We start from the raw sequence: 14,491 nt of genomic DNA, 5'->3' as shown, positions 1-14,491 counted from the left end.
CCTCACTGAAATGGTTGGGTTTAGGTTTTCGATGACCTCCCGTCTCAGTCAAGACTGTTTGGAGCGTTCCTTTGGTATCGTCAGACAGGCCAGTGGAGCTAACGATCACCCAACTCCTGCGCAGTTCATTATCATAATCAAGTATGCTTGTGCATTTTCAGTCCTGTACATTGAAATACAAAGCATATAATCCAAAGTATCAATTTTTATAATTTACATGTATATATGCAGGTGCATAAGCTTTTATAGCTTGGCGAAAAGCCCCAAGGGAGCAAACGTATCTCCTGGACTTTTGGAGGCCCTGCTGTCCGAGGACCATCAGCTGTCTGAAAATGAAGCACCAGCTTGTGACGACGTTACACTACCTGTCGAAGCAGCAGAGGTTGCGATTGACCACGCTGACTACGTTGAAGAACGCAGTGATGACCGCCTCACCTATTATATTGCAGGATATGTAGCCAGGAAGCGGATCTTCTCAACCCAATGCGAAGCTTGCAAGGATGCCTGCCTCGTCACACGTGATAGTGTGACGGATCAATTGCCAGCAGAAGCGTGTAAAAAGTGGGACATGGGGGGCCTTCTTTACCCCTCTGTCCGTCTATATAGTCTAATCAAAACCCTTGAGGATAGACTAACTCGTGCATTTAGCACCACGCGCTTGCACACCAAAGTAGTGAAGGATTTTTTGCGCCTAGCAGCCAATGTGCCACAAATTGGCTGCAGTGAGCATTCAGCTTCTTTAACAACATCGGTTGTCAGGTTCTACAGCATTACGCGTGTCCATTTTTTGCTGAAAGGGCTAAACCAGCATGCTGTGCAGAATAAAGCCAAGAAGGTGAAGCCCTGTGTTATGTAATGTTTTAATGTACTGTTTCCAATAAACTTGTATCAAGCCACCAGTCTTGTAGTCTTGTACTTTATTGCATTCTTCTGCCGCACTGCATAAAAACTGCATTGACTTCCACTCTTTAAAGTACTATTGCAATCGAAAATGTATAACAAATATGCGAGCGACACACGCAGGGTTGTTGCCACCTGCTGGTCTGTGGGAGAGATTCCTCTAAACTATTTTTCGCGTGACAAGCGCGCCCACCTCGCAAGAAGTGGCCGCGAAACCCACGCTCTGTATCGGCTGCGTAGTTTGCGCTTGTAGATTACACGTGCAAGTTTCTCTACGTCAACAACATAATTGAAAAGACTACAGTGGTAAAACTGAGCGCGGTCGAATCATTTACCCGCCCAGAGGCAAGTAGACGACGCGAGAAAAGCACAGCGCCCCCACCGGCAGCGCCACCGCGCGGCAGGAACGCGCTTTTGGGCCAGCCTCCGGAGGCTGGTCATCACACCTCCCCATTCTAGCCACCCTAGAAAGGGCGCGGAACATCAAGAGATGATATCGAGTCCTCGACAAGAGCAGCGCTGTTTGTGAGCGACACTTCAAAGCAAGGTTCATACAGCGAACTTTCAAGATGACTATCGACGGTAAGGTTATTGATATCATAGTTGCACACATGGCGCTTAAACGAGCATGGGAATCACGGAATGATGGGTAGTACAGTGGAGATCAGTGGGTAGTACACACATTTGTCTAATTTTCGTATTTCTGGCCTGCTACCGCCTCTGTGTGTGTTCGTGTGGCTTGGAGCTGTTTTTTCACGAAAACATAAATTAGCAAATGTTCACCGTTTGCACTTCACAACCTTATTCATTTAAGTTTACTATTTTGAATCAAGTCCCTAAGTTCAAAAGGTTTTGTTCTTTTCTTTAAAACAAAACCGAAACACAGCAATAAACGAAGCCGCAAGTACGATTCGCCGCCCGCAAGTACGAAGACTAAAAACAGCCGTACATGTAGCTAATAGCTAACGTTCATGTAGGCTCCCTAGTCACTGAACGATCGCAGCGCCAGAGTGCCCTCTAGTTAATTTTGAGAAACTCAAATTGAGATCCCCAGACACCTGCTACAATTTTCACGGATGCTCCCAAGTACCTTTTAAAATTACTGCAAAAAAAAAACAAGAAACAGAAGGATCGCAACCTTAGCGATCAGATTTTCTCCAAACCGAAGCGAAGACGTGAGAGCAACGCGTTGTCAGAAGTTGAGTCGAACGATGTTGATCAAGGGAAGTTCAGTCGATGATGTTCTGGAACAGGAACGCCAAAGAATGTGGAATGATGTTGGCCGAGACGGTGCCGATGATAAAGCTCGTGATCGAGAATTTCAAGAGTTGTCATTTTAAAATCTCACGATTCCGAATGAGTGGTCGGAAATTTTCCTGCCATGTGTCGGGGACTCATTTCTTTATGCCGAGTTGGAAGCCGACGCTGTTGAACATAACAAGGTGAAATTGAAAAAAAAATAAAATAAAAAGAGTCATTTTGATTAAGAAGCAAGCTGCTGAAAGTGCTGTAAACACCGAAATTGTCATAAGAGGAAATAAGAGGCGCCAAGAGGAACTCGCAGCACGAGAAGAGGCAGAGTTGCTGATAAACATGCAATGTGGACAAACTGACTTTGTGTCCTGGCGTGGGAATGGAGCTTTTAGCTGGTAAATGCTCCTAGTTGGGTTGTTCTCTTCAAAGAACTGCACGCTTGTAGTAAATGTCTTCAGTGCTTGTGTTCACTGCAAGTATCAGAGAAAGCTGATACTCAACCAGCTTTTCAGAAGACGATGTCAGAAGATGTTTATGAAACAAATTGCTCGCAATATATGACGTAACCTTCGGAGAATGAAAGCCAAGCTTTGCTGCGCAAAAGTTAGCTTGATTTGATTGAAAACAAAAATGAGCAGTTATCTGAAGAAACAGTAGTTGAAAGAATCAGAGGACTTCGCTTCCCGACCGTTTGGTATGCGAAGTAATATGAGAAATATAAAACACACAGGAATAAACCCAGACACTTTTAATAGACATTTAAGCTTTGTAAGTTAATACGTTGAAAGTCACTCAATGCTAGTTGAAAGTACATCACTACTATATAAAATTTAGGAACTTCAAGAAAGAAACAAGTTCGGCTGGTGTAAACGACCACCGAATAGTCGGGTGTTTTTGTGTACGCTCGATATAGCGAGAGAACAGCTAGTGCCTATGCGGAAGGGCTGAATTTCACCATTAAGTGGCATTTATCGCATAAAAAGCAGCGACGACAACTCGGAACAATACACAAATCAGCCACACAGCCCGCTCACTGGCTAACAGCAGCGAGCGTAGCGCTCCTTTAGCCAGCAGCGCCCTTCAGCGGCGCGCGGAGCAGTCATCGCTAGAAGAATTGTTTTTCCGGCGCCGCACGGCACGCTGACTGTAGCAGGTAGGTGTTCTGTTACTGTAGCAAAACGTTGACTGTAGCATAGGTGTTCTGTGGATTCAAGCCGTGAAACAAGCATGGACCCGGCGGAGTTGACCAAGTATATGAAACACGTTGAAAAGGCCGTGCGTTTTTCGTGACTCCCGATTTACTTTACCGATCAGTTTTATGATAACGAATGTGAAAGTGCTTGCGCTGATTTGAGTACGTGCAGTGCTTGGCAACTGAAACGAGACTAACGGCCGGCGCTTGTTTGCGCACCATGTGAGCTGCTGACATCGAGGCAGTCCCCGTATTGTGACGTTAAACGCCCGAGCAAACACCCAGTTGTGGCCCTAGAAGGCACCGCAAATTATTGTCGCTTTTCTATTGAGCGTTGTACAATCGTCGTCAAGCTTAACACGAACATTCTACAGCGTGTCCCGAAAGTTTGATTGACGCTAGCGCCGAGTAGCTTTGGGTTCTGTTGTCGATGTTACCTATGCGTGCCGACATACTATGCATACCGAGTTACTCGCAACAGCGCCCAGCGTTTCGCAGCTGGGACAAGTAAAAGTAGCCCAAGTCATGCGTCGCAGCGTTCGTGTTAAGCTTGCTGACGATTGTGCGTTTAGTAGCGCTTACCGGTGATCGTGCTATGCCTTCGTTTCGTCGGTTATGTCCTATAGTTCTCGGACGTGGACAAAAAAATCTAAGAAGGGTGAAAGCGCGTACTGATAGCCATTTTTTTTTTCCACGCAGGAAGCTGAAGCAGAAGCTATTTCCCTGGAAATAAAGAAATTGCAGTACGAGAACGGCGTTTTCGATGATGTATCGCAATCCCCCGAATTGGCTGCCCTCCGTACTGAAAATGCCAAACTTAAGTACAGGCTCCAAATACTCAAAAGGGTAAGCATGTGCATGTCATAAGAAGTAATAACTGCTGGTGTTTCTTGATATTATGTAGATAAGGTGTTCGAACCACGACCTTCTACATAAACTTCCGACCTGCTCACCGGCGCGCTTCCTTACGGCGGCGCATGTACTTGACAATTGATGTGGAGGGACTGAAAGTGCCACCAGATGCCGCCAGAATTTACCCACATAGTGGATAAGTTCTGTAGAGCAATCACCATGTTGTTGCTCTACAGCAACAACATGGTGATAGCGACTTTTGGCCAGACCAGTACGGAGCCAGTGTCGGTTCGCTAAGGTCTAAAACAAGGGTGTCCGCTCTCCCCGCTACTGTACATGCTTTACTCTGCGGGGCTAGAGCGGGACCTCATTAATTCCTCTGCGGAATTAATGAGGTCCCGCTACTGTACATAATTTACTCTGCGGGCCTTGGCTTTGCGCTACGGTTCCAATATGCCGAGTCGCCGCAAGTCTGGACACTACCGGGACTGGTCTTCGCGGATGACCTGGTGCTCTTAGCAGAAAACACCGATCAGCTGCAGAACCTTATAGACATATCCGCCTACCACCTGGCGCCGCTGAAGCTGACACTCAATGCGAAAAAATCGGCGGTGCTACGTTTTTCCGGGCCAGCAGACGAACGCGTGCTGGTGCTACCGAATGATCAGCCGATCCCTCGCAGCACCGAGTACCGATACCTCGGGGTGACACTTGGTGATAGAGTGTGTTACGACGTCCACGGGGCCAAGATGAGGCTGTCGTCACAACGAGCAATCGGCACCCTACGGAAGTTCTGCCTGTGGGGTTTCAACCGGTATGTAATTGTATGCGAGCTATGGAAGGCGGTACATGTGCCTTGCCTGGCTTTCGCAAACGCTGTCCTGTGCCTATCGATGAGCACCCGCGAACAGCTTGAGTGTGCGCAGAAAGAGGTGGGCCGGATGGCCCTCGGCTGTCATGGAAGGGTGGCCACGAAGGCAGTCCAGGGAGACATCAGCTGGTCATCATTCGAAGCCAGGGAGGCATGTAGCAAAATAGCGTTTGAGGCCCGCCTCCGGTGTCTGAGCGACTCACGGTGGGCCAGGCACATTTTCCGGTGCCTCTCCCTCAAGGGTATTCGGACCCAGTGGTCGAATAGAGTTCACTGGCTGCGTGGGAAATTCGGTTTCTTCGTTGAAACAGACAGTGGCTAACTCGAAGGTATCACCACACGTTCGATGCGCACTCAAGTCCGAGAGGTAGAAAGCGCCCAATAGCGATCAGGAGTGCTGCGTAAGTATACCTTGCGGATGTATGGCAAATACAAGGCTGAACTAGGCAGGAAAAAACTCGATGACAACAGCGTAGGCAGTGCTCTGCTGTTTGAGGCACGTGTAGGAGCGTTGCGTACGCTCATGTACCGTCGTCGTTTCGATCAGGACCCATAGGTTCAAGCTGCTATCTGTCGCTGCTGCTCCGAAGCGAACGAGACGGCTGAGCACCTGATTCTGGATTGCGCCCATGTTTATCCACGGCCAGCAGAGGGCATTACTCTGCCTCAAGCGCTTGGATTTGCAGCAGAAGATCATGACGCCAACGACGCCACTGCCGTGGCGACAACAAAGGCTCGTCTACAAATGTGGTGGAAGGCTATGATGCGATAGGGACTGACAGGACAGACACGGCACTTATATAGTGGCAACATGCTGGTCATAATGAGCACAGGAGTCGAGTGGAATTGATCTTGATGAGCCGACTTTCCATCAGACAGCCAACAGACGGTCGGGAACACGTAGGCCGCAAAAACAAATAATATACTAAAAATGAAGTGGGGAATGCAACCGTTACATTTCTAACTTCGCTTCGCGAAGCCTCGCATCAGCTGTGAAAAAGTAATTCAGGGGTTGATGGCACATCTTGAAACAGGAGTTTCGGCAGAGCACTCTGCCTTGCTGGACCCACGCTGTTGCCTGTCTTAAGACCAACTTGTTGCCTCTGCAAGAGTTTCTGTTTCAAGACACACCATTCCCACGCTGTCCAGATGTGAACGGTGTGTGAGGAGCGATAATTGTAACCGTCAGGGTCAAGCAAATTTAAGGCGACGTAAACGTGCGGCCCTTGCACATGTCAAAGTTTTAGCAACGTAGCGGCTTGCCGCTACAACGACAGTTCACGCCAACAGTATTTTCAAAACGTCCACCATCAAAATTTAGTCATCACGGTTACAGTCAGTTGAAACGTTGACGCGCCTTCAATAAAATTGCCACGTATCTTGCATCGGCGGGGCCACGACGCTTTCTCGGGACTGCTGATACACCGTCTTGAGAATATGCTTCATATAAAAGCATTACGAGACAAACCCATTTTAATCAGTTGCTCTCCTTATCATTTTATGTATTCCGACTATCCACTTTGCAATATCACTTTCTTGTTTCACGAAATTTTATATCTGCCAACAAGTTTTACAGTTTGCAAAACTATGTTAACCTACACAGCAATACCTACTATGCATGCACTGTTTCTGATCAAAGGCTGCATTTCCAAATTTCTTAGTTGACATCATACACATAATGAATCCTGAAGGCCTGTTTGCAATCGGCAATACTTTCGAAGAACAAATTTCAATGCTGTTTACACATTCACTCCGGCAATTTACGAGACAAGTCCCATATGTATTTCACTACTATGCAACCTCATAAATTCCATGCTTGGTACTGAAGATACAAAAGTGGATCCTTGGAAGCTATTGCCGGTACCTGTGCGAGTTTTCCCACTGCAAGAAGCAGAATTAAGAAGCCAGTTTACAATTTAAATGAGCCCCGCCGCGGTGGTATAGTGGCTAAGGTACTCGGCTGCCGACCCGCAGGTCGCGGGTTCGAATCCCAGCTGCTGCGGCTGCATTTCCGATGGAGGCAGCAATGTTGTCGGCCCGTGTGCTCAGATTTGGGTGCACGTTAAAGAACCCCAGGTGGTTGAAATTTCCGGAGCCCTCCACTACGGCGTCTCTCATAATCATATGGTGGTTTTGGGACGTTAAACCCCACACATCAATCATCACAATTTAAATGAGTTTATTTCACTCAGCATGCACTGAAACACCTGCATTTGGCAGGCACATTCCAGTTAACATTTCCAACATTGAATGTGCAGTCATTATCAGCGATGGAATATACATTCTGATTTTTGCGGCAGGAAAAAGGCTGTTCTGAAGTGGAAATTGGTGTGAGGGGGGCAGATGGCAAAATATTTTATGCAACTCCTCAAGTTTAAAGCATCATTTAAAGGGGTGGCGACACCTAACATTGAGGCTACATTTATTTATTTTATTTATTTATACATACTACAGCCCCCAATTTGGGGCTATGGCAGGAGTGAGCATTTACAGAATGAAAAAACAAACAAACAAACAGATCAACAGAGCAATAAAACAAAAGAACACTTAACGCAAATCAGCAAGGGCAAGTGAAAAATTTTCCAGCGGAAGGGAGCGAATATCACCGGACAGTTGATTCCACATTTCGGCAGTGAAAGGAAAAAAACTAAATTTGAATGTGTTAGTTCGACAATGGTAAGGCTTGATATTAAGGTGGTGATTACTTCTAGTTGTGGACGGCGAGGCAAATGAGATGTAGGTATTGTGGGACATGCGATAGACCGAGTTAATAAAACAGTAAAGCAGCTTCATAGAATCCTTTAGACGGCGCATGCGTAATGTGGTTAGTTCAAGAGAAGACAGGGCAAGGGAAGGTGAAAAGTAGCGATCATAGCGGTTACAAATAAATCTGATAGCTTTTTTTTGAATGGCCTCAATTCTATCGATTTCACCCTGCATGTGTGGATTCCATACGGGGCATGCGTAGTCAAGTATAGGACGAATCAGTGTTTTATACATTAGTATTTTAGTGCTTTTGGGGGATTGGGACAGTGTTCGTCTTAAATAACCTAACTTTTTTAAAGATTTTGTGCAGATAAAGTTAATATGCTGAGACCAAGATAAATTGCTAGAAAGAACAACACCAAGATATTTGTATTCTGTTACTTTTTTTAAGGTGGATCCGTTAAACGAGTACGTGAAGCAGGAAGGGGACTTACTATTCGTGAAAGACATAAGCACAGATTTGTTAAAATTTATACTCATTTGCCAGGTTGCACACCATTCACAAAATTTAGTAAATGAGTCATTTAGACGATAATGGGCTTCAGGAGAGTCGATGGGTTCATACAAAACACAATCATCCGCGTACAGACGAATTTTACAGGTGACGTTATTAGGCAAATCGTTTATGTACAGTAGAAACAGTAACGGGCCAAGTACAGAACCTTGTGGAACGCCTGAATTAACACTAACAATGTCGGAGTCAGTTGAGTTATAACAAACGTATTGCGAGCGCTCAGAAAGAAAATTAGAAATCCAGGTAACTAGTTGCGGGTTGTTTAATATGGCATTTAATTTGCATAGTAATTTAGAGTGAAGTACAGTGTCGAACGCTTTCGAAAAGTCGATGAATAGTGCGTCAACCTTATTACCAATGTCCATATTACTAGAAATGTCGTGCACGAATTCGGTTAGCTGCGTAACAGTACTATAACTTCGTCTGAATCCATGTTGGAAGCTAGACAACAAATTGTTAGATTCGAGAAATGCAGTAATATGTTTGTATATAATATGCTCTAATAGCTTGCAGGAATGAGGGGTAAGAGAGATGGGCCTGTAATTGCTGAAAACTTGCTTGTCACCAGATTTATGTAAAGGTACTATTTTGCCGTTTTTCCAAAATCTGGGAACGGTTCCAGATTTTACGGATTTATTGAAAATTATTGTAAGGTATTGAGAGGTCCAAAGGGAGTAGCGAACGAGAAACATATTGGGGATACCATCGGGTCCATTACACTTTTTAGTGTCCAAATTAAGTACGAGATTTAACACGCCCTCTTCAGTGATCACTACATCACTGATTGGAGACGTTGGATTCAAGGTGGAAAAAGAAGGAACAACCAGATTGTCGACTGTAAAGACAGACTGAAAGAACGAGTTAAAATTGTTCGAAATTTCCGCCGGATCATCAATGATTCTATCGTTTATTTTGAAAGAATTACAAGAAGCATCGCGAGGCAGGACCGAGCGCCAGAACTTGCGGGGATTGTCGGATAGCAAACTTTGAAGTTGAACACGAAAAAAGAAATCTTTAGCTATATTTTGCTGCTCTCGAAGTTCCCTCTTGGCCTCAGTAAACCTGATAATGCTTTCTGGATTGCTCGATGATTTGCAGCGCCGAAGTCTTCGAACTTTACGAGATAAGTGTAAAAGATCGCCGGTCATCCAGGGAACATCAGTGTTTTTCTTTTTAGTCTTTGTAGGGATAAACTCTGAAATGCATGATTTTACTAGATTTTCAAAAGTGGTAGTTAGTGTATCAATGTCTCCTGAAGCGCTGAGTAGCACAAAGTCATCGTACGCATCCGCCAAAGCGTCTAAAACAGAAAGGTCATCCGCACGTTCAAAGTCAGGAAACGAAGTGAAAACATATCGCGGTTTATTGATTACGCATGCGAGGGAAACGAGAACAGCCTGATGGTCAGACAGGCCATCAATTATGTCATAGTCAAAGCCTTTATCCGAAAGGTCGGAGCTTAAAAATACGAGATCGAGAACAGCATTCAACCTGGTGGCACCATGAACAATTTGAGTTAAGCCGAAAGATACTGTAAAGTCTATAAGTTCCTTGCAAATATTACTTTCGTGACCATCACACGTAAGGGAAGGCCAGTGGATACCTGGGGCGTTAAAATCGCCCATGCAAATGAAGTTCGACGCACTAAAATTGCGCTCGTACATGAAGTTATTAAGAATCTGTAATGTTTCAATACTCGAGGCAGGAGGCCGATAGAAAACGCAAACGACAATTGCACATTTTTCGAGGCAAATCTTGCACCAAACAGACTCTGTGTCGGCTGGGCCTGTAATCACAGCAAATTTTAAGTCCGAACGGATAAGAAGAGCAACACCACCCCCTTTCCCCACGAGTCTATCGGTGCGAACTGCTGTGTACCCTGGGGGAGTGAACTCGGAATCAAGGATACCATCATGTAGCCACGTTTCAGTAATGCCGATGATGTGAGGCGAATACGCTGAGACAAAGGAGAGAAGGCTAGGCAATTTCTTTATTACGCTCCTAGCGTTTAAGTTTAGAAAGACGAAATTTTCATTCCTGCCGGGACGACGTCAACCGGAGACAACAGGCGCTGCTGCCGAGGAAGGTTCACCAGGAAAAAATCGTAGTTCCGAACCGGATGCAGCCGGGAAGGGCATCGCATCGGAATTATTTGGAAAACTAGGTGCTTTGACAAGGGAATTCAGTGTTTCATCCCAGTAGTACCGAGCTTTGTTTATTAGAGTGTAATCAAACCTCAAACTAGTAGAACACCTTATATCACGAAAAGGAGCTGCCGCGTCCCACATTTTTTTACGCAGAGCGCAAACTCGCGGAGAGAAATCTTCGTTAATATAAATTTTAGTTCCTTTAAGCTTTGCAACGTTCTTAAATATGGTCATTTTATCCCGATAATCAAGAAGCTTAAGTATAACAGGACGGGAACGATCTAGTTGCTGTCTACCGAGTCTGTGACAACGTTCAATCTGAGGACATTCAATCTGCAGCTTTTCAGTAAAAAACACCTCAATCTTAGTTGCCAAACAACCACCGTCTTCGAAGGCTTCCTCTTCCAGTCCATAAATTACAATATTGTTGCGCCGTGAACGATTCTCAAGATCATCAATCTTGGAAGCGAGTTCGGCAATGCATGCGTTAGGCGACCCAACAGAAGCAGAATTGGAGTTGGAACCCGTGGAAGCTTTTTCCAAAGCACATACCCGAGACTCGAGTGCATCAAAGCGGTTGTCGAAACGGAGCTTAATGTCAGCAATATCACTTGCGATTTGCTGCTGAGTAGCCAGCAGTTGTGAAAGCAAAGCAGCGACATCGGGTTTGTCTGATATAGAACAATCAGCTATTCGGGAACGTGCGCGGAGCTCAGGGGTCGAAATAGAATTCCCGAATGAACGAGTAGCGGGACGAGTGCTATGCGGCCGATTATTAGTTCCAGGTGCAGTTTTGGGAGGGCCGGGATTAGGTTCGACATCACCACACAGTAAAATTCTGTTAAAGGAAAACACTGCATCCGAACATGACAAAACAAACACTTGTGGGCAGAGCAGCAGCAATAAAAAACGGTCATCGCTACGGACTACGTACGCGTCAGAAAAGTAACATACCTGCGTCAAAAAAAGGCATCGTTTTAGCATAGTGTCCTCGTTTATGCCACTATGCCCACTGAAGCTGAAGCTGATGGCCGGTTCCTTTATAGCTTCGCTGCGGGACGTCACATGTCTTGCGTTGGCGATGATTGGATGATCGATGACTGCGTTGAAGGAGGGCGCGGAGTGGAATCTTCGATAAGGCACACGGGTGGACACGTCGCAACTATCGCGCACGGGGGCGATAGGAAAGTCCAGGGGCGTGCCGCCACCGAAGACCACATGACTTTCCAGGCAGATGGCACGTCAGAAGGCGATGCAGCGCTGAAACCAGGAACGGCACTTGCACAGAGCGGGGGTCCGATCAGGCTGACAAGGAGCTGTGTCAAAAAAAAGGCATCGTTTTAGCATAGTGTCCTCGTTGCTGCCACTATTCCCACTGAAGCTGAAGCTGATGGCCGGTTCCTTTATAGCTTCGCTGCGGGACGTCACATGTCTTGCGTTGGCGATGATTGGATGATCGATGACTGCGTTGAATGAGGGCGCGGAGTGGAATCTTCGATAAGGCACACGGGTGGATACGTCGCAACTATCGCGCACGGGGGCGATAGGAAAGTCCAGGGGCGTGCGGCCACCGGAGACCACATGACCCTCCAGGCAGAATGGCACATCAGAAGGCGATGCAGCGCTGAAACCAGGAACGGCACTTGCACAGAGCGGGGGTCCGATCAGGCTGACAAGGAGCTGCGTCAAAAAAAGGCATCGTTTTAGCATAGTGTCCTCGTTGCTGCCACTATGCCGACATATAACAAGCCTGTCGTGGGTTTTCTCTGTATTTTCTCTCTGGGTTTTCTTGTGGGTTTTCTCTGGGCTTTCTATGAACGCGACAAATGTTCAAAATATAGTTTAATTTACTTCCAAAGTGTACCCAAATGCTCATTCTCCCATTCACCCATCACTAGCGCTGCCGACACTGACGTAGTTCTTTTCGTTGCCCTTCCTAGAAAGTCGCCCGCTGGGCTTGCAGTAAGGAACGCAGCAGTATACCATCGCAGAAAATGGTGTTTATACTGCTGCTGTCCCTTGACGATGTTGCCGACTGTGTATAGCAACTGATTACACGCAACAGCTTCACAAAGGAGCACCTATCGCACGTAGCAAACTTCAGACTCTGTGTTGGCGGCGACTGGGAACGTATGGAGAGGGAAGTGGCCGCTAACACGATGGGGGTTAGTGGTGGCGCCACGGCGTGCTGTGGCCGTTTTGAGAACCAAAAAAACTAAACATGCAAAAGCAAATCTGGCGACAGGGGAAGCGACGCCGTGAGCAGGTCGAAAGTTCATATAGCAGGTCGTGGTTCGAACACTGGCCGTGTGTAGTGGTATGCCAACTTGCCGGAACGTTGACACCTGGTGCCAAATTTCACTATCTGGCAACACTCGCGTCAAATGAAACGCAAACAGCGGAGCGCGTGAAGCAAGCACTGGCGAAGGTATAGCGAGAGCAGTCAAGCCAGGCGTGCACATCTGGTTTGGCTGCACTGCGCAACCCCAGTCTGAAATTTTCACTCGTGTTCTTGTTCTCATAGGGTGACAACAGTGGCGAGCGTGTGTGCGCCAAATGCTCTTGGCAGTTTCACTTTGCTGTCTTTTGTTTCATTTATATTGTAGTTCGTTCCAAATGTCAGAACTAGAACAGATGCGAGCATATAGGACTGTGATCACACAGTGCTGCCAAAGCAGATGCGTGTGCCTGTCAATAGGGATGACTGGACTGCACTCACTATACCTTCGCTAGTGCTTGCTTCATGTGCTCCACTGCTTGCGGTTCATTTGACGGCAATGGAAGAGTAGCGCTAGACAGGGGGCGCGCCGAAAAAGAGCACCTGGCTGAGAGTTGCGACACAACTCAGCCGCTCGCATCCAGACGAGCGGCCACAGTGTACTGCTGTGAGAGCAAGCGTGTGTGCCGCTGCCATGCTTCATTTTGGGACGAACGGCTCAAAAGGTCATTGCACCAGTAATTGTGCACCATGGTTTAGAAAAAAACTTTGAAGGTTACTCTCACATAAAAAGTACTAGAAAACAGAGAGAACCTCTGCAAAGCGGACTGCATCTATGTATATGGCATCAAAGTAACAGTACTGTGCCATGATGGCGACTCCCTCGTGATATTTTAGTTGCGTGCTGGGTTTTGTGTTAAGCAGCTGCAGGCTAACATGCCCTATTGATAAATCCATTCCATTACGATACCATGCTGCCCAATTCTGTAGCAAAACAACAACAACAAAAAAGCCTCAGGAAGTGGTCAAGAGTTGCAATGTGGGCTTGTTGGTGGTGCATTTGAATGAATTTTTGTAGCGCAAGGTGAAATATGGAAACAGGAAGGGATAGACTGAGAGGACAGAGCGCTACTAGTAACAACATGTTTATTTTCGAAAGCCATAATCGCCAAGCAGACAAGCGGTGTTTCACGTTCATGCTTCTTGGAAAAAGCTAGTGACACTATTTCTGGGGTGTCCAATCTAAAATATGGCATATCATTGAACAAAGTAAAAGCAAAGGCTATCCAGTTGGGCAAAAACATGAACGTTGTTCGAACACTGAAAAGTATTTAAAAGAGTAAGAAGAATAGCCTGAACGTATTTTTTAGTGCAAAAACGCACGGAGTTATCATTTCTTTTGTAGTCATAGTCTCAGAAATAGGTACCTGGCAAAAGGAACTCGCTACTTTTTTATTAGACAAACTTAGTCTTCACGAAGTCCGAGACCCGTTTTTAGTAAAAGGGCTCATAAACTACCTCCGATATTTTCTCAAGCCTTTCAGGTAAATGCGCGCATCATGTGCAGAAAGCCATCGCAATCAATGATTCTACACCTGGCAGCGCTATGGGCTGTCGGCACGTCCCAAATTCCAAGAAACAATCCCTCCTTCTTTCCAGGCCTTTCGGGCCTCTGCGTGATGCGCTGTGCCACATCCCTGACATGCCAAGTCATTGTAATAAGAACACTGTATTCAGCACAAACTAAGTTAAACGGAGGCATCTTAGCATTGAGTAT

At 46.2% G+C, this 14,491-nt stretch overlaps 1 protein-coding gene across 1 annotated transcript in view; it reads left to right on the top strand.

Annotated features, from left to right (window-relative positions):
• Positions 1 to 3,293: 3,293 nt before the first annotated feature.
• The window catches only part of ArgRS (arginine--tRNA ligase-like protein), a 90,262-nt gene continuing 79,064 nt past the window's right edge, over positions 3,294 to 14,491 (top strand). Inside the window, exons 1-2 of the mRNA XM_037429319.2 lie at positions 3,294 to 3,429; positions 4,046 to 4,192. Of these exons, the coding sequence (XP_037285216.1) occupies positions 3,382 to 3,429; positions 4,046 to 4,192 (195 nt within the window). The 5' untranslated portion in view covers positions 3,294 to 3,381. The remainder of the gene's footprint in view (positions 3,430 to 4,045; positions 4,193 to 14,491) is intronic.

Source organism: Rhipicephalus microplus, chromosome 2 (genome assembly GCF_043290135.1).
Source record: "Rhipicephalus microplus isolate Deutch F79 chromosome 2, USDA_Rmic, whole genome shotgun sequence".
In the NCBI taxonomy this organism is placed as follows: domain Eukaryota; kingdom Metazoa; phylum Arthropoda; class Arachnida; order Ixodida; family Ixodidae; genus Rhipicephalus; species Rhipicephalus microplus.
Note: the sequence above shows the minus strand (reverse complement) of the source record. Positions and strands in the feature narration are given on the sequence as shown.